Source organism: Pempheris klunzingeri, chromosome 13, assembly GCF_042242105.1.
Source record: "Pempheris klunzingeri isolate RE-2024b chromosome 13, fPemKlu1.hap1, whole genome shotgun sequence".
NCBI lineage: Eukaryota > Metazoa > Chordata > Actinopteri > Acropomatiformes > Pempheridae > Pempheris > Pempheris klunzingeri.
Genome location: NC_092024.1, coordinates 14,573,419 through 14,591,826, shown reverse-complemented (window position 1 = coordinate 14,591,826; position 18,408 = coordinate 14,573,419). Strand labels below are relative to the sequence as shown.

Below are 18,408 nucleotides of genomic sequence, written 5' to 3'. Positions count from 1 at the left end.
GAAATAGGTTGTCAACCTGATAACTTTTGTAGAGCGGCAGAACAAAGAGATTTTGCCACATAAATGCACTCTCACATCTCACAGAGCAATTGCATTGGTTGAGCCTATGAAGAGTTTAGATACAAAGCATGCTAATAATGATATTTTATTTAATGAGCTGCATGATGTGAAGTTACTGCTCCGTTTTCTGCCAATAAGTTGTGCATGTTAGTGTGTGAAAGGGTGTGAACGTCTGTGTGTAAGTGCACCTGAGCTTACCAGTGTGCAGCCATGTGTTCATTATACAGAGTGACCCCAGTTTTATGGCTTGCATTTTAAATATTGGCCCTTTAAAATGAGGTCCATAAGCAAGGCACTCATGAGCTTTGTCTGTGAATGTAATTAGCCAATTAGTCTGTTCTTTATTAGAGACCAGCAGCAGTCATGCGTCTCTGCTACTAGGGACTAGTTAGTGTGTTCTAATGAGCCTTTAGCTTCCAACCAGAAGCCCTGTCAAGCATTATTAATAAAGAGGCTATTTGTGCAGGCCTTCCAGTTTAAATAATGTTAATACCAGAGAGCCATGCTTATTGAGATTTAGCTGCAAACATCCTGAACAAGGTTACACTGTAAAACAAGTAAAAGAAGGTGTTAAAAATAGATATATGTTTTCTGCAACATCTACCATAAATGTCCTCAGGCTGTTTTACAATTATTTTCATATTATACTCACATTTTCCTGAACCACTGTATTACACTATTAAACTGTCAGTGGGAACAAGGAGGAGCAAAGACATGTGGAATTACTTATTCTTTATGTGGCAAAGAGGAGAATGTGTTTAGGATTCAATTCTCCATGCTGTAGTATTGCAATGTAATCATAATGGACTTGATATGCTAATAACAAAAGCAATTTGTGACAGGTTAGTTTTAGAGTAATTGGTGTAGGATTTCTCTGAGCTTTGAATTGATCAAAGAGACAGTGGATGAATAAAGACATAGAAACTGCCGTCACAGTGCTAACAGTGGAGCTTTGAAAATGATTTAAAATACCAAGCAGTAGTATTACCATAACTGCCGCAAATTGCACAGCATTGGATGATTACATGTGTCAGTAGACCAACTAATCAGCATCTATAGACCATATTCATCCAAGGTATCACATATTCATCCAAGTGATAACAGACAGGATAAACACAGGTTTAACACATCAGTCTGAAGAAAGAATAATTGAGCATTCCTATTGAAGTGACAAAAATAATGTAACTCAATGTAATATATCTTAATTAATTAAGAGATTTTTATATCTTAAAATAACACAAGTGCTTAGATAAAAGAATTCACAGTACACATACCCATCACACTGATATAGGATTATTGGCATTTGCATTGCAGTATTGCTTTTGTGCCATCTTGGCTTGTACAAGGTTTGTGTTGACCTTTCACTAACATGGAAGTTCTCCAACTCTTACTTTGTCTTTTACCCCCTGTCTACACCGGAAGTGGTAATGTGTTGCATTGTGTGAATTGACATCTGCTGCTTGTGATCACCTTGCACCTACATTTTAGCAAATCTATTTTGGGTTTCTACTGTAATATAATGTATGGCGTGAAGGGCTGTTAGAGCTGCAAGAAAATTAGATACTTTCCTTTACAGCAGTCTGACAAACATCCCCCACTATTTACATAGCAGTGCTAATAAGTTCTCCCACACAGCACCGGGATCAGCTGGTCATGTTACTGTTACAATAGCCCTCATTACTGGTCAGAATATGTTGGCATGTCTTCTATATTATATGTAACAATATTATACGATAACAGAAGTTGTCTCAGTGTAGGTGTTCATAACGCATACTAATACAATAATTAATAAATCTTAAGAATCACAGTGGAGATTCAGCGTGAACCTATCACAACCACAATCTTTCACTTTTATTCATATAGCCAGCAAAAGCAACTTGAAGGTAAGACATGTCCCACCTAGGGCTGAATGATATGACGATATATATGATGAGATGATAGATAGATTAGATGTATCATTTATATAGTGCCTGCAACTGTATCTTCCCAATCTCTTTAGTTAGCTTATGTCCTCATGTGCAACATTACATATCAATGAGCAGGGCTTTTATATACATTTTGGATCAATGTGATAAGCTAATAAGTAATTAATTTGTTGAATTAGTCAAAATGAGATATTCCTGTCTGGTTAATTCATATATGACATGACATGACATATACTGATGTTGCGATAAGGTGACATTTACCTTGAATGAGAAATTTGCTGAAATCAGTCAACCCTCTACCCCTGTAAACCATTTTCTGTGCTTTATTGTTCAGTTTTAAATATTCCAGTGGGGTAAGTGATAAAGAGGAAGAAGCTGCCAGAGTGACCTGGTTAGATGCCGAGCAAGCAGTATAGGTAAACCGTATGTGCCTGTCCTATTGGATGTGAAACCACTCAAGCCGTGCCTGCATCATGGCTGAGATTCTGCATAACAGCAGTCAAGACCCCAGCTTATCTCAGACGCACAACTGTGTAAACCACCTGGGACTCTTAACAGTCTGAAATGTGACTGCTGTCTCTTTCTCTCTCTCTCTCTCTCTCCACAACTTCTCTCCACAACACAGAGATGAGTGATGCTGTCTCTGCCTCTTCTTTGACTGGCAGAATAAACACTGTAACCATAACAGCAATGCTGGGAGACAAACTACAAGCCACAACAGAGGTAGACAGACACACCACAACTGGCAGGAGAGATAAAGGTGTGACAGTGTTAGCAGAGATATGTGTGTGAGCTCAGTGATGATAACAGAGTTAGGAGGCAGATATACAAACATGATAGTATGAGAGAAGATTCACATGAATATGACAGTACAGGAGAGGAGGTCTAGGTGGGGAAACTTTGAAAAATGATTGTTGGTGGAGGCATCGACAGTGGGACTAAAGGGGTGACTTGGAATACAATTATATATATATGTTTAGTATTTTACTTTACTGTTCTGAGCATATAATTAGTGGGGGAAGATGAGATAGTGAGAGAGATCTGTCTATGTGTAAAGACAGCCTTCAAATGGTGTTTAGAGCACAGACAAGTATGCTATTAGAGCAGTCAGCCAGTCAGGAAAACAAAACTAGCATTAAAGAAACCTTTTAAGTCCCACCTTGCTCTTTGCTGGCTATAATTAATACAAGAAAGAGAGACCGAGACAACAAGGTAAAGGAGGAAATGGATAAATGGAAGGGGGGGGGGCAAACAGGAGTAAAAGATGGAGATGAAACACTGGATGCAAAGCAAGGCGTGAGCAGAAGGAAATCTACACAAGAACAGTAAAGCATACCAGAAAATGCAGGAAGGATAGAAAGACTAAAAGAAACAAACAAACACGTCAGGATAGAAAGGGAAGCAGCGAAAGGCAGCACAAACAGAGAGAGAGATAAAGAAAGATTGACAAGCCAAAAGGGAGACCACAGAAATATACGTACCGCCAGGCTGATATTGTCATTCTGTGCAGCAGCCCAGCTCCAATGTGCTGATTATGAGAGCATCATTTGAGACTGACAACCTTGTTCCTATAGTACAGCATGCCAAACACATTCCCAGCCCCCATCTTTTTCTCTCTACGTTCTCCCCCGGAGCTCACACAATAGCCGTCTGATGAAGACTGAATGATTGGAGTAGGAAAGAAGTGAAACGTGAAAGAGTAACAGAAAAACACACCCTTGGAGAGGCTGGTGATGGGGAGAGTGCAAAAAGAAAAAAACAGAGATATAGAAAGAGTGGAAAAGAGGTGTGTAGAACACACTCCATGCAGCTGCAATTAAGGCAGTGATTTTGTGCCAGGGAATATGCTAATTCCTCCTTTGTGTGTGCAGTTGATTGGCCATTGCGCTACACGCCAGGCGGTGAGGGAAGGGGAAGCGGTGGGCTTGGGCGCTTCTGTCTGGCACAGCGTCCATCACAGGCCTTATTTAGCTACACCATCACACTTAGCTGCATCCGAGAAAAAAGACACACTTTTGTCATCTGTGTCTCCCCTCGTCCACACATTCATCCAAGGGATGTAGGGAAGGCAATGCTAGCTCAATTAGCAAGCTCTAGAGACAGAGACTGGAACAAAGATACTCATTAATAGTCAGGTATGACCTTTATATATGAGCTGAGCCTCAATCCCTTAAAGACTGGTTGTAATTTTGGACCTGAGGGATTGTGGGAATAATGGAGAAGTTCAGGCTACATGAGAGGAAACTGCAGCTGCTGTATGATTTCCATTGCAGTTAGTTTTGGTAAGAAAAAAAGAACAAAATATAATATGTTGCATGTTTTACAGACATTATATATCAACATTTTACTGAAAGTCAGTATGAATTTTTTATCTCTATATTGAGAATAAATGAAACATGAATAATTTCTTTAAATAATTGCTTTCTTCACTGCTACAATAGAGCAGCTGATTGTCTCATTCCATTTGACAAATTATTCACACGTGTCAGACCACATCATCATGGAATCAGATCTAACATAAGCACATGTAGACTTATTTGCTCTCTGATTCATGGTCCATAATGTTGCTGAGGCATGTGCTGTCATTCAACATGCTGCCTCCACAGCAGCACACACAATTAGACACTCTTTTGAGAAAAATGGAGGCAAAACATCACAAGGCATCAGCCTGTCAAATGAATGTGGATGGTGATTAGCTCCCCTTGTGGAATTTGCACATCTGTCCTTATCATATTGCACAGCATGTGCTTGAACAGTGAAATGAAAAGTGTGTTGCTACCGCTAATGCTGATCAAGCAGCCCTGGGATCACAGTCAAGGATGTACTTAAAATGTTTTCTCCCTGGTTTCAGAAAAAATAGCTTTTTTTTTATTTCTTTAAACTCTAACTCTATAATTGCATTTAGAATGAAAAAAAGAAAACATTTGTTCTAATCTATAATTAATCGCTAACACAGGGAGCACAAGAAAAGCACAATTTAGAGTTGTAATCCCTAATTCAAGATAATTGGCTAAAGCCTGATCCCACTGCAATATGGGATTGATCAGGTCTGGCAGAATTATCAGATGGGTTCTCCTTAAATGAATTAATTCATTCATGTCTATTTCACCTCAGCTCTAGCCTGTATATATTACTAATTATTCTCTTGCATTGTGTCAGATTTTGGTTAAAATGGTGTAATTTAATTTCCCTTTTTGCATTTACTCAAGTCCAGTCCATGTACATCAGCAACTCAATACAATTCAACGACACCACAAATTATGACCTCCAAAATGACCATGACTGTTGAGTGACCACCTAACTAAAACGGTCTTAAACTTTACTTAAACTAAAACAAAACAAAACCACCACAGTAGGTGTACTTTTACTTTTAGCTAGGTGTACCTAATAAACAGTCTATGACAATACATTATGTATACTGTGATTTATAACTGATACTATCTGATACCATAGGTCTATTTTGCTGATAATATTCAAATTTGAATGCAAGATTTTTATTTGTTCTGGAGAACTTTTACATTACACAACTTTTGATGATAAGTACATGATGCAAAATGCTAGTTGGTCGGAGGTGATTCCAGAGAGCTCATTTAAATAATTGTATACAATAACAACACTGAAATCTGACTACATAAGCTTATATATCAGAAACGCTCTCTCTCTCTCTCTCTCTCTCTCTCTCTCTCTCTCTCTCTCTCTCTCTCTCTCTCTGTCTCTCTGTCTGACTGATGATGTCAGAAACAGTTGGGTGGAGCAACCGGCTCCATCACCATCTGGTCCCCAGAAGAAGGAGGCACAGCAGTGCTCTCACGATGCACACCCACTCAACAGCCCACAATAACAAACACACATATACATACACAACTTTATTCCAAGGCAAAAGCCAAGATCCTGCAGTAACACCTACGTGAACACACACGCCAACACACATGCTGCTGGCACCAATAGCATTCACAAGCACACTTACAGGGCCATGCAGACTTTACCACCCACGCTTTCCTCAATGTGTAGTCCATCTGCTCACTCTGCCATTCTCTCCATGGATTTAGATGGCAGAGTCCAATATGTGAAATGACTTATCAGCTTGCTATACCTTACCGTCCCAACGCGTACAGGTGTCTGAGGTACAAACAACTACAGTCTAACCAATACAAAGATTTTACTTTATCTCACATATGTTAAACATTAAGTAACAAGAACTTTAAATGGAAACAGCATTTTCATGGATTATTCACATCACAGCACTGACAAGTGCATTTTTTAAATCTATTTAAGTAACCAGCAGTATACTACAGACTACATATGTTGTGTGACAAAGGTCACAAAGTTTAAAGGATCCTTATTAAGAATACATTATCAGTCCCCCTTCACATTCACGATGGGTTCATGAGGTGCTTTATAGTTTGAAGCTTGAAAGACTTAGGTTTGCACTAAGAGGTTCTGTGAAATCATTTCATGTTACTTGGGATCCTTTTTTGAACTATATGCATTCGCTAGACTTTTCACCTGAGCTGGAAGATTGAAACGTGTAAATCTTCATTTAATTATTTTTTAAAATTTTTTTTTTATTTATTTTTTTAAATTTATTCATTTATTTTTTAATTTTATTTTTATTTTTTTCTCTCTCTTTGTGTTCGAAGTGTCTGGTCTGGCAGTGGGTGGGGGGTGGGGGGAAGAGGGGTGGCAGTCAGATGTGCCAATCCACGTTTATTCTGTATTTTTGTTTCTTGTGCTATACATCATACTGTCTGTCTAAAATGTTCAAAATGTTCTATAAATAAAGTTGGGGGGAAAAAAAGAATACATTATCAGGTTTTCTTTTTTTTTTTTTACTTTCAAATATTGATGTGAGTCTGAAATCTCTAGTATCAGCTGGATCACCAGAAACAGGCATAAAAACATGCACACCAGAGAAGGAAAATATAGATATTCACCAGAAACAGGCCGGCACTGCTTAAGGTCATAAAAATGCCCCGAGGCATGTTAGAGAACATACAAAGATCTATGAATAAAATATACAACTCCACTCTGAACAGCGCCTGCGGTGTAGACAGTAACATCTACACTTGTGTAAAGTGTTAACATCACTGAGAAATAATATCCTAATGAGGAAATGTTGAATGAAGGATTGTGACATGCACGAACATGCAAGGGTGTGTACGCCCAGGCAGCAGACACAAATGTGTAAAATAAATTCCCAGAGCAATTTAATGTAACACTCAAACTAAAGTGAAGCTGAATGCCAATTGAGAGCAGACTACAGAAGAGATCAGCCTACGGTAGAGAGCTCTGAGCGCTCAGGTTGCTTGCTGCAGCTTAAAACATCACTGATGGCTGTTTCACCCTCTGACTCACTAAATTAACTCCAAATCCATTTACCAGCGTTGCAGCTTAAGCCCTCCAGTTTGGTCTTGGTCTTCAGCGGTTTCTTCTAATTGAGTTTCTAGTAATTACCACAAGGCTAATGCATTGTAAGTGCCTTCTAAATCAGGGGTAAAGATTTTGTTTCAGGCTACAAGTGCACATAGCGATCGTATGCAACGGGATGTAAAAGAAGGTTTGGGATGTATAGGGAAAAAAAGCATAGATCCATCTCAAACCTTTGCGACAAGAAGCTCACATCCCAAAGAGAGGATGATTGTCTGTCACGTGGCCTTGATTTCCCCCCTTACACACACACACACACACACACACACTCTTAATCCGTGACTTTGATTCAGAGTGCCAAGCAGAGGTAACCTGGCTGACTCGCTGCACAGGGCCCTTTGATCTATGCTGGCAAATTTGACAACAATGAGTGGGCTGACGCTGGTTGGATAAATACACTTCCAGCTGAACAAATTAGCTAGTTACCTTATTAGTTACCCATTTCTTGATACCACTAAAAATACCAAAATTAAATCTAAAGACTGTAGAGCCATGATGGGATTGTGTACAGTTCCTTAGGCCTTTCATTATCTCTGTACTTTTATTTTTTTTTTAAACTTACTGTTGTGTCGTTCAGGAGAGAATGAGGGAGAACTCGCCAGAGACATGAGTAAACACACCGCTCCCTTACCCTCATGAAGTTGCCTGAGACCTTCCCTCTCTCTGAAGACTCCTTTAATTAGGCTTTAATTGCCTTATTAGCTCTGGCTATCGATGGAGGAGGAAAGGCAGAGAGGGAAAAAGGTCAGGCAAGGAAGAGAGCTGGAGAAGAGGAAAGATAACAGGGCAAATAAACAAGAGTGGGCCAAAGGGGCAGACAAAGCACTGGAGGACACATAAACATCCACCCACACATGCACACATACTAACACACAGACATGCAAGCAGAAAACTCACAAAACACACATATGTGCACAGAGCAGGTTACTGCAGGTGAAAGTGAGGCCGTCTCCTGTGGGAAAGAGTTGTCAGGTGATATATAACAAAAAGATAAGACGTGAGCGCAGACACATGACTACTCCTTCAAGAACAGGCTCTGTGGTGTGCCCAGGCAATTGGCCCCTCACCCTGACCTCAGTACAGCTGGGGAGATGGACGAGGTAGAGGAGAGAGCTGAGAGGGAGAGGAGGGGCAACAAGAAATGATGAATGGTGGCTATGTGAAAGAGAAGGAGATGAGCGGCTGGAGGTGGAGTTGCAAAAGCAGGACAAAGAAGGGGAGGGGAAAGAAGGAGAAGGCCGCAGTAAATATTCTTCTCATGACTCTCAGCGCACACTCTGGGTCTCTCATGTGTCCCTCAGTGCTGGGGCTGGAGTCAGAGAAATGAATACTATGGAAATCAAATGAAATTTGCATATAATGTAAATGATTATTGATACTAGCCAAATACCTGACTTGTTTACTAATGATTCATGATGTAAATATTAAAAAACTATCATTTGGAAGATTATTGTGCACATTTAGGATTTGCAGTTTGTCTCTAACTTTGCTGTTATGCATGTTATACTCCACCATCTGCTACCCTGCATTTTACGTGGATACCACTCATACCTGCCTTTTAAAATTCATAGACTGGACCTGGGTTGATAGTTAATTTCATTTTCAATTTGTATTTTGTTGACAGTGATCTCGCGAACATCATAGCTGGCGTTTGTTAGTTTCATTAGCCTGTGGCTAGTAATATCCGTTTCAACTTCAACTCCACTGAGATGGAGAACAAAAAAAACTTCAAAGGTGTGAAACTTAGTGAAGTCGAAGCCCAGCGCACAATACAACACAGAAATAAAACTAACATCTGTTATACAGGCTCAACAAGAATAATGGCTGACATTTTTTTATCACTCCTGTAGGCTTTACCAATCCATCTGTTGCTATATCCAACTCTACCTAGTGAAGTGATACTATAAAAGGATGCCAGTGGGAGTAAAGCTTTCACATAGAAGCATCTGCAGAGGCAATACGGCAAGTTACCTCTCCACTGTCTCCCCTTCATCTGCCACCCACTGCACACACTCACAGGCACACACAGCACCAACTTTGTAGCTGCATCATGAGAAAGTGAGCAGCCGTTTGCGTCAGTGTTCATTTGCGTGTATCTTCTTTGTAAGGGTGCTCCCATGTGCATGCCAATGCGATTCCACTGTAACTGTAATAAAAAGGATGTTGCACTGTAACTGCGTGTGTGTTTGAACCTGCATGTGTTTGTCTACATGAGTGTGCGGGTAGGAGGAGAGTTTCTTCCTTTCCTCCGTGTCGTTCCCCAGCCTCATTAGAACCCATTCAGTCAATCAAGCATGAATCCCTAACACAATAACATGCAAAGTGCTTTGTCTGGGTGTAATTGGCGTTGCCAGAACTGTTTTTCTCAAACGGTTAGCTTCCCTTGCCTCTCTCAGACCGCAGCCAGAAGCCCTGTCCAAGAAATGCAGCTGGCTGGAGGAGGATGGAGAGATGAAACCAGGAAAAGAAAAAGGGATAAAGATAAAAAAGGAAAGATTGAAAAGAGCGAGATGGAGGGGCGAGTATGGATTATTGGCCTCCTCTGTGGGTTCATTTCAGAAATATAAAGTATTCATAAAGTCATTTAAGCTGTTTTTCTGTTCTGCTCTTGTTCAGTCTCTGTGCTTTCTCTATGCATTAGGCCAATATGCGCATGTGTGTATGTGCATCAGTCCTGTGTGCGGTCATCCAGAACTCCTGTCACAATCACACATGTTCCCCATTACCATGACAAACCAGTTGACATCCCGTTTCACCACACACACATAAACTCCACACAAGCAAGGAGCTGCACACACTCAGGCACGCAGAGAGGCCTGACTTGAGATGAATAACACATAGACACAGAAACACGGCCCCCATCTGTATTCCCATCGGAGAGACTGTTTGTTCGCTATGATGGCTAATGCGGGTGACTGACACTTGCTCCTTACCAACCCAGCAGCCATTCTACTGGAGTTTGTGTTACATTGTTGATTAAGCAGACATTCGGTGCATGGTGTGTGTGCATTGTTTCACTGTAATGGGTTCACTGGTGCAGGGAAATGCAGTCTTAGTGTCTATGTGTGGATGTATGTACATTTGTAAGTACTATCTGTATGTTACATGTGCAATCAAGGACATGTAACTGGAAGAATCAAAGGAATACATTTGACTTTGAACCAGAGCTTTGTGTGACTCAAGCTACGCCACAGCACCCTTAACTGCTGAGATAATCATCAGCAGTCAAGTACTGCCATCTAGTGACTTTTTAAAAAGGGTCTTATTCTAAGACAAAATACAGGCAAAAATGATCAACTGCTTTGAATGTGAAGCCGCATTTAGTGGAAAACTGAGCTTAGATCCAGCTAACTTGCAATAAACTTTATATATGAGGAAGTTTTAAATGCACAGGATCACAGTTGTGTTTTTCTTTCTTAATAGAATTCAGATTCATGAATGTATTATCCTCTCTTTCTCACTCTTCCCTGGATCTCTCAGCCTCTCTCAGATCAATAGCTTTGTTTGGTTCAGCAACACCTCCCAGTGTTTTCACTTGTCCCTCTCTGCAGGATGCGAATTGGACGGCCTATCCTGTGCCGCGGTTATGCTGTGAATCAAAAAAGCCAAATTAAATTGCCTAATTGGTTTCCTTGGGAAGGGTAAAACAGATTTAAATTGATTACCGGTAATGGCCTTTTGTGGAACCACATTGGCTTCTGCTGTTTGAGGAGGATTTAGCAAAACCAATTAATTTGCCTCACCTCTTACGCGCCCTCCTTCTGTTTCCCTTTGTCTCTGTCTGGGAGCTTTTTCATCTTTGCTTTTTCCACTTTCTAATGCCCTCCTTCATACCCCCAAAAATAAAAAGGATGATAATGATAACGTCACCGGATAACAATCATTCAGACCTAATTGGCTGAATACTGTCATATTGCAGTGCTGATGAAATGGCAGAGATGTTTTTTCCAGGTCTGTTACAAGACTCGCCTGACAAAAGATAATATAAATCTCTCTTTCAATTACGCTGGCCTGTTTGCTTCCACGCGGCAGCGCTCGCTGCTGTCACTGCCTCAGCTAAGGAAGGAAAAAGTAAGATGTCAAGGTCACATTTTGTCACACAAGCTGATTAAATCCCTAATATGTTCTCCCCCCCTCTGTATCCCTGCCTTGGTGTTTCTCCAACCGCCATCAAATATTATCACAACCAGACCTAATGTGACATTTAGTCTGGGAAAATTGTAAGTGCTTAATGTAATTTCATTAATTACATCAGGGTAGCTATTGTGTATGATTAAAACAGATGTCATCTACCTCGTGGGAAGAGATGATTTTCTCACTGATGACTGTTAGCAAAGTCAACAGTTTTTTTCTACCATATTACAAAATATCTAAAGCTAGATCAAAAATGCAGCATCATCTGTTATTGTGTTTTGCAACGAGGCAAATTCAGATTGGTGTAGTGAATGTTTTCAGCCTCATTGCGTGCAGTAAAATTAAATGCAGTTAGGCTGAATAGCCCATGACAAATTAACAAAATAATTTCAAGCATTGTAAATTTATTTATAGCCGGCTTCATGGATTACAGATGAGTGAAGCAACCTTCCACTGCCTGAGGTTCAATAGATGTAAGAATAATGACTTAAGTACTGCTTTTAGTTGGATTACACGCAAAACCCTTAAGCATTACAAATTACTGTTGAAAGAAGGCCGAATTCCATTATGGTATTACTTTACACACATGTGGCGTGGGTATTGAACCAGAGTTGGTTCACATTACCGTGGAAACAATGTCAGAGCACCAACTTGACCTTGAGGGGTGAAGGTAATTGACACCATCAGAAAGGTCAGAAAAATGTTGCACACCTGAGCAGCTACAGTTTGGCTGCTATACTGTATTTGGAAGGTGTGAGTGAAGGAAAAACTGTGAAAAAAAAGTAAGAAAGTTGTCCTTGCAAAACAAAAGGATATTGACATGTGATATTTTAGCTCAGCAATGTAAAAGCAGGGAGGCAAGATTAGTGAAATCATCTTTAAACAAAACCTTTAATTGAATACACGTATTAGGGCCCGAGCAGGGAGGCGAGGAGAAAAAGTGAGAATTGAATATTTGTTAAAATAGTCCCTGAAGAGGCCAACAAAACAGAAATAAATGTAAACACAGCAAATGTAAACACTAGACTGTCTAACTAAATGATACAGAAGGGATTTTATATTATGGCCATACCATGATGACCCACCGCTATACCAGAAACAATACAAATAAACACTAATTCAATATTAACTACAAATCAAACAACTAACTTTAAACTAGAAGTGCAGCGTGAATGTTAAAATATACTAAAGCAAGTGTAACTGTAACAGAGCATAACTTTAAATTAGAAAACAGGCCAAGTTAAAGTTCAGATGTGAGAGTGGATGGATTTGATATTACGAATGATTTTAGTCTACCGGTTATGGCTGTGGGTGCAGCTCAGCAGCACAATAAGAAACTACAGTTGTATTCAATTATATAACTCATTTTTAATAACATTTTGTGCTCTGGGCATTGGCTATAGAATATCTCCATCATATGGCAAACAATGCATCATTTTGTTATTCCATCAGTGGTTTTGAAAGATAAAAATACATTTTTGTCATATCTCCTTTTCTGCAGTGTCATAATCACAGTTTACATGGAACCTGATTATCAAGGACTGGATGGATCAAGTGTCATGATGGGAGGACATGACAGGAGAAGAGGATGATTTTGACAGCAAAAGACAGTCTGAAAAAAACGTATCGAAGGTACAGTAATAGAGGTCAAAATACATACCACTGAGATATTTCTCTAAAATCCATAATGGCTTTTTTTACCGCATCAGACAAGACAGTCAACCGCACGAGTATACAATTTCTTGCTCATAAGCTCTGTCATTGTGTTTCACCATATGTTTACCATTGCTACCCAGATCTGCTTTCACTTTTACCTCTTCCTTTTCTGTGGCAGTGCCCCTACCTGCATATGAAGGGTGAATCTGAGATAACCTTTTACAAACCACAGAATGCTAGTGGTGAAACTGTGTCCAGGAAGATAAAGCAAGAAAATGCTATCCAAGCGAGCAAAAAGTACAAAGACAGCAGAGAAGACCAGAGAGGAGATATTCCTTTACCAAAAACGAATTTTACACACTGAAATTGCTGTCCACAGTTTTTATCTTTGTATTTTGCATGGAGAATGTATTGTTTAACACATAAGCCTTGACTGGAGGCAAACAATTCAGAAAATATGCAGTACACAGAGATGAAGCCACTCCATGTACACAGGATATCAGACAGTAGAAATGTATACAGTTACAGTTAGATGTGAGCACATATTCATCATTTTTCACTTTTAGAAATCATGCCAACGCTCATCTTGAGAAGCAATTATGTCAGTGGGTTAATTTCCTGTCAAGTTTATGTTGTCTTTTGACTTTGTTGGGAAAAGCAATGAATTATCAGCACCAGGAGCAGGACTCATCCTGTTCATTTGCATGCTTCTGTAGAGTTGCAGGCTACAGCAGAGGTTCTCATACTTCATCATTGTATGCTGCTTGATATGCAGATGGAGGTGTAGTGTATTTTTTAACTCATACACTGTTTGCTTGATGTGTTTTTCGTAAAATTACACAAATTTTTAAAACTTTAAAAAAAGTAAATAAATCCAAATTATACAATGATCTCAAGCAACAAATAGTTGGCCTAAACACATAATGTTTTGCATATCTATTACATGTCCAAAAGTCTGAAACACTCACATAGCAAATTAACAACTGGAATTGTTAGAACCTTTAAAAATGCAGTTAAGCAAACCTGAGCTAATTGAATAAAAAGTAGTTACTTGCTTCGACTGGCCAACATCCATATAACAAACACAAGTAAGAAATGGATTTATTATTCTGTGTTGAGCAACCCACGACTGAGCACCGCCTCATGTTTGCGTCATGGAAGCAAAACTTTAATATCTAACATCGAGCAGCTCCCTGAGGCTTTACTTGGCATTTGAGCTAAACTCTAATGTCAGAATGACAATGTTAAGACGCTGATGTAATGTTTGCTATGTTCACCAACTTATTTTAGCGTGTTGGTATTATGGTATTGGATACTTTTGAATTTTACCTGATGATGGTGATCTTACTTTTCGAGCCATCTTAAGGTGGACATATTAATGTCTGTACCAGTTTCATGGCTATTGATGATACAGAGGTACAGTTGGTCGTCCATCAATCATAAGGTCGCTGGTTTGATCCCCAGCTCCTGTAAGTCAGCATGTCGAAGTGTCCTTGGGCAAGACACTGAGAATGTGTGTGAAAGAATAGTCTCCTCCAACTTGTGAGAAGCACTAAGTATCAGATGCTCATCCTGTACACTTGCATGCTACGACCATTTCATGGCATATTTCAGACTGGACAATGTGTTTGATAGACCAACAGATGGACATTGTCATCTCTGGAGCCAAATAAAAATCCTGTTGATAAGCTGCATGATATTTGCACAATCCCAGTGATATGATGGTGGACAATGAAAAGCAATAAAATATGAACAAATAAGTGTTTATTTTCATCTCTCAATGTAAAAAGTTCATTTTTTTACATTTATTTGCAATCTTCATAAAAATGATATTGTATTAAAAGTGCACCACAGCACAGGCTCTGCTGCACTCTGTACTCTATTAACAAGAAGACAACATTTTGTTGTATGACTCAGATTCTTTATGAAATTAAAGTAAATCATATGTCACTGTTCTCCTCCTCACTGAGGAAAGTGCTGGACCTGAAAATCAAATAAGCATGAGGGACCAGTTAATGGAAAATAAACTGCAGAACGCACACACACATTCTTGCAGGTGCAACTGTGCAAACATCCGGATGTTAAACTTGGTGAAAGTGCGTTTTAAATAGCATATGGTCACAAGGAAGAAAGGAAGGAAGGAAGGAAGGAAGGAGTGTATCGTTACCTGCTCAAACCAGGGGGTAGCTGGATGCAGTAGCAATGCCACACTGGTTGTGTTTGTTCCTGCTCATCATGATGTATCCCTTGTTCCCCCATCCTAGACCCCAGCTACGGAGACATACATCACCAATAATATTCAGCTGGTTTTCATAAAACAGAGTCATGATCACATAAATTAGTTACAACCGCATGTAGAGACAAGTGAAATAATGGTAATGGGTATCTCAATAACATACTGAGTGAGTTTCACTTCAGCTTGGCAGCTATAAATAAGGCACCTTACTACTTCTATCTGTGAAAACTGAAACTTATCTTTCTCTCTCCATTGTAATACTACTGACTGACTGCCAGCAGGAGAACAGTACATATTTTAAAACAAGAGCAACAGATTCACCTGTTCTTGACCAGCCAGTAATCTTTTTTGTTGTCACTGCCATAACCCACAGCCAGCACACCATGGTCCAGCTCCGTGCTGCTGCAATCTGGCTCATCATACAATCCTAGAAACACACAAACACAGATTAGACGGACATGTGGATAGATTTTTAAAAAGAAGAGTATTTCTTCTTGCATTTCATAAGAAAGTTTTCGAGCACAAGCAAGTGTTTAAAACTGTTCACCTGACTCATAGAGCTGGAAGGACATGTGAGAAGCATCGATGGCCACAGACACAGGTCCGATGGTGGCCACAGCCTCCTTCAGGGCCTGTTCATCACCTTGACTCACATCAACGTAGCCTGTGCATGTGGCACCAATAGTGGCAGAGTTGAAACGGCACTGACCATCCTGGTTGAGAGAAAATATTTAATGATTCAGCAATTGTTTACCATACTGATATTAGAAGATTTTGATAGAAGGACTTTGAGAGAAGAAGGCTGTTTCAGAGTTTTTGGTCAGTATAGATTTTGGCCACAAGATGGCAGTATTGTACATCTCTTACACGGAAGGCCATGACTGTCTGAGTGAGAGGACTTGCAAAAAAAGTTGCAAATGGCTGTCTGACACTGGATGCTGTATATTAAAAGATTATAACTTTTTTGACCAAATTATTTTCTGTTTACCTCAGCTTCATAAGGGTAGGACTCCTCTGTGTCTATCCCTCCGTTGGCTTGGATGTACCGGAATGCGTTGTCCATCAGGCCTCCCATGCAACCCATGTTTCCAAAGTCGCCAGAACAGTCGACCAGCTGTTGCTCACTCAGAGACACCAGCTTCCCCGTCTTCCTGAAGTGCTGACCCTCCAGTGATCCAGTCTGAAAACAATATAAACGTATTTAAAACGGTTGTATAACGTTTTCTACATTACCAAAAGAGGAAACACAGGATATTGTTGTACATACTGCACTGAAGGCCCAGCAGGAGCCACACTCCTTCTGATCCTTGACATCAGTGACGTATCCCTTGTCCCTCCAGTCAACAGTGCTGGGCAGATCAGTTCCTTCAGGCAGCTGGAAGAAAGTAGAGCCGCGGCGAGGAAGAGAAGCGTTGAAGGAGCCCAGGCAGCCACGGGAAATCAGACGTTTATACTCTTCATTTTCCTGATGACAAGAGACAAAAGTCAGAAAGTCGCTCAATAGGATGTTCATCCAAAATGTCATTCACTGTAGCATGACCAAATGGCGCGGATGACAGGTGTTCACAAATGATGAAAGTTAAAAGTTAAATGATGACAGAAAAGCCACACTGTTCTTCTCTCTGTTTGTGTACATACAATGTCAGCAAAGTATGTCATGCCAAGGCGGTAAGACTTGATGCCCTCATCGGCCATCATGTTGTGCACCAGCACCACTCTGCGGTTGTTGAGCCAGATTTGCCTGCGGTGAGCCTCCTCTGATGGTGAGCTGTAGGACCTTCCTGCCAGCCAGAGAAAGAAATAATCAGAAATTAAAGATGGTGAAAATTGATACATTATTGATCAATTAAATCTTTTTTCCAAATAAAAGATTTCCCTTTATTAGCTGACAAACAAAATATATGATGTTAAGTTTTACATGTAGGCGGATTACAAGTCACTTCACTCTAGATGCGTTTTGTGTGTCAGTGAGCTCACACTGAGCACACAGACAGTATCTTGACAGGAAACTGGACAAGGTTTACTGTATTTGACCACAGACCACAGTAAAAAATAACTCTTATAAGTCTTATAAAACTCACCAAACTTGAGCTTCCAGGCGTGGAACTCGAGGTCTTCCAGAGAGATGGTGGCACAGCTGGCCACGGCCAGAACAGCAGCAGCAACCAGCAGCAGCTTCATCCTGACTAACACACATGCAAAACAAAAAGCAGAGAGATCCCTTGTGACTTGCAGGAAACCACACAGGTTGAGACTGAACTCTTTTCACTTCAGCTTTGCTTCTGTGTTGACGTTGCACGCCACCACTGTATCAGCTCTATTTCCCGGTTTCTTTGAATCTCTGTTTCATCACTCCCTCAAGCTCTGTCTCATCTTTATGAGTCTCTGTTTCTTCTTTGCATCAGTGCACCTACAGCACAGGAAACGTGTGAGCTTGTCTGACTGTTTGTGTGTGTCTTGTTATCTGTGCTGTAGCGGCTTACCTACCTCTTGGTGTGTTCAGTGAAGTTTGAGGTATAACCACCTGTGGAGGATACAGGGCTGTGTCAAAGACGCTCTCTTATATAGCTATCTACAATTATGACTTGCAGTATGTCCAGTCAGGTGGCTGTCAGCAACTAATAAAGTGAGAGAAAACAAGCCAGTCATTCAAATAGGGAAGTTTGCGTGATGACACTGTTTTGGGAAACAGATATGTCAACCTCTGCAAAACAAGGAACGCTGGGGTCAAGAATTACTCTTTAAACCACTGAATTCTGTAGACATGATCAGTTACTCAGCAGTGTCTCGGTCAAGAATCACTCACATAAAGAGTGCACACAGTCCGACTGTGTTAGCAGGATGCCTTCATGTGAACAATCACTGTTGAGATTTTGTTTTTTTCTCCGGTGCTTTCTCATTCCAGTCACAGAGTGACGGGGATTCCTCTGAAAAAATAAAAGGAAAACTAGCTGTGTACTAACATGTGCC

General features: G+C 40.2%; 1 protein-coding gene across 2 annotated transcripts; it reads right to left on the bottom strand.

Annotated features, from left to right (window-relative positions):
• Positions 1 to 14,949: 14,949 nt before the first annotated feature.
• Positions 14,950 to 18,025, bottom strand: ctsl.1 (cathepsin L.1). Of its 2 annotated transcripts, none has more exons than XM_070841826.1 (9): positions 17,926 to 18,025; positions 17,520 to 17,624; positions 17,077 to 17,219; positions 16,706 to 16,903; positions 16,427 to 16,618; positions 15,986 to 16,151; positions 15,760 to 15,865; positions 15,370 to 15,473; positions 14,950 to 15,185 (listed from the first exon to the last, which is right to left on the bottom strand). In XM_070841826.1, exons 2-8 carry the CDS (start codon positions 17,617 to 17,619, stop codon positions 15,374 to 15,376), a joined length of 1,005 nt encoding a protein of 334 aa, XP_070697927.1. In that variant the 5' UTR covers positions 17,620 to 17,624; positions 17,926 to 18,025; the 3' UTR covers positions 14,950 to 15,185; positions 15,370 to 15,373. The 2 variants fall into 2 exon arrangements, with proteins under 2 accessions (XP_070697927.1, XP_070697928.1); XM_070841827.1 differs by having other exon boundaries at positions 17,922 to 17,975.
• Positions 18,026 to 18,408: the final 383 nt, after the last annotated feature.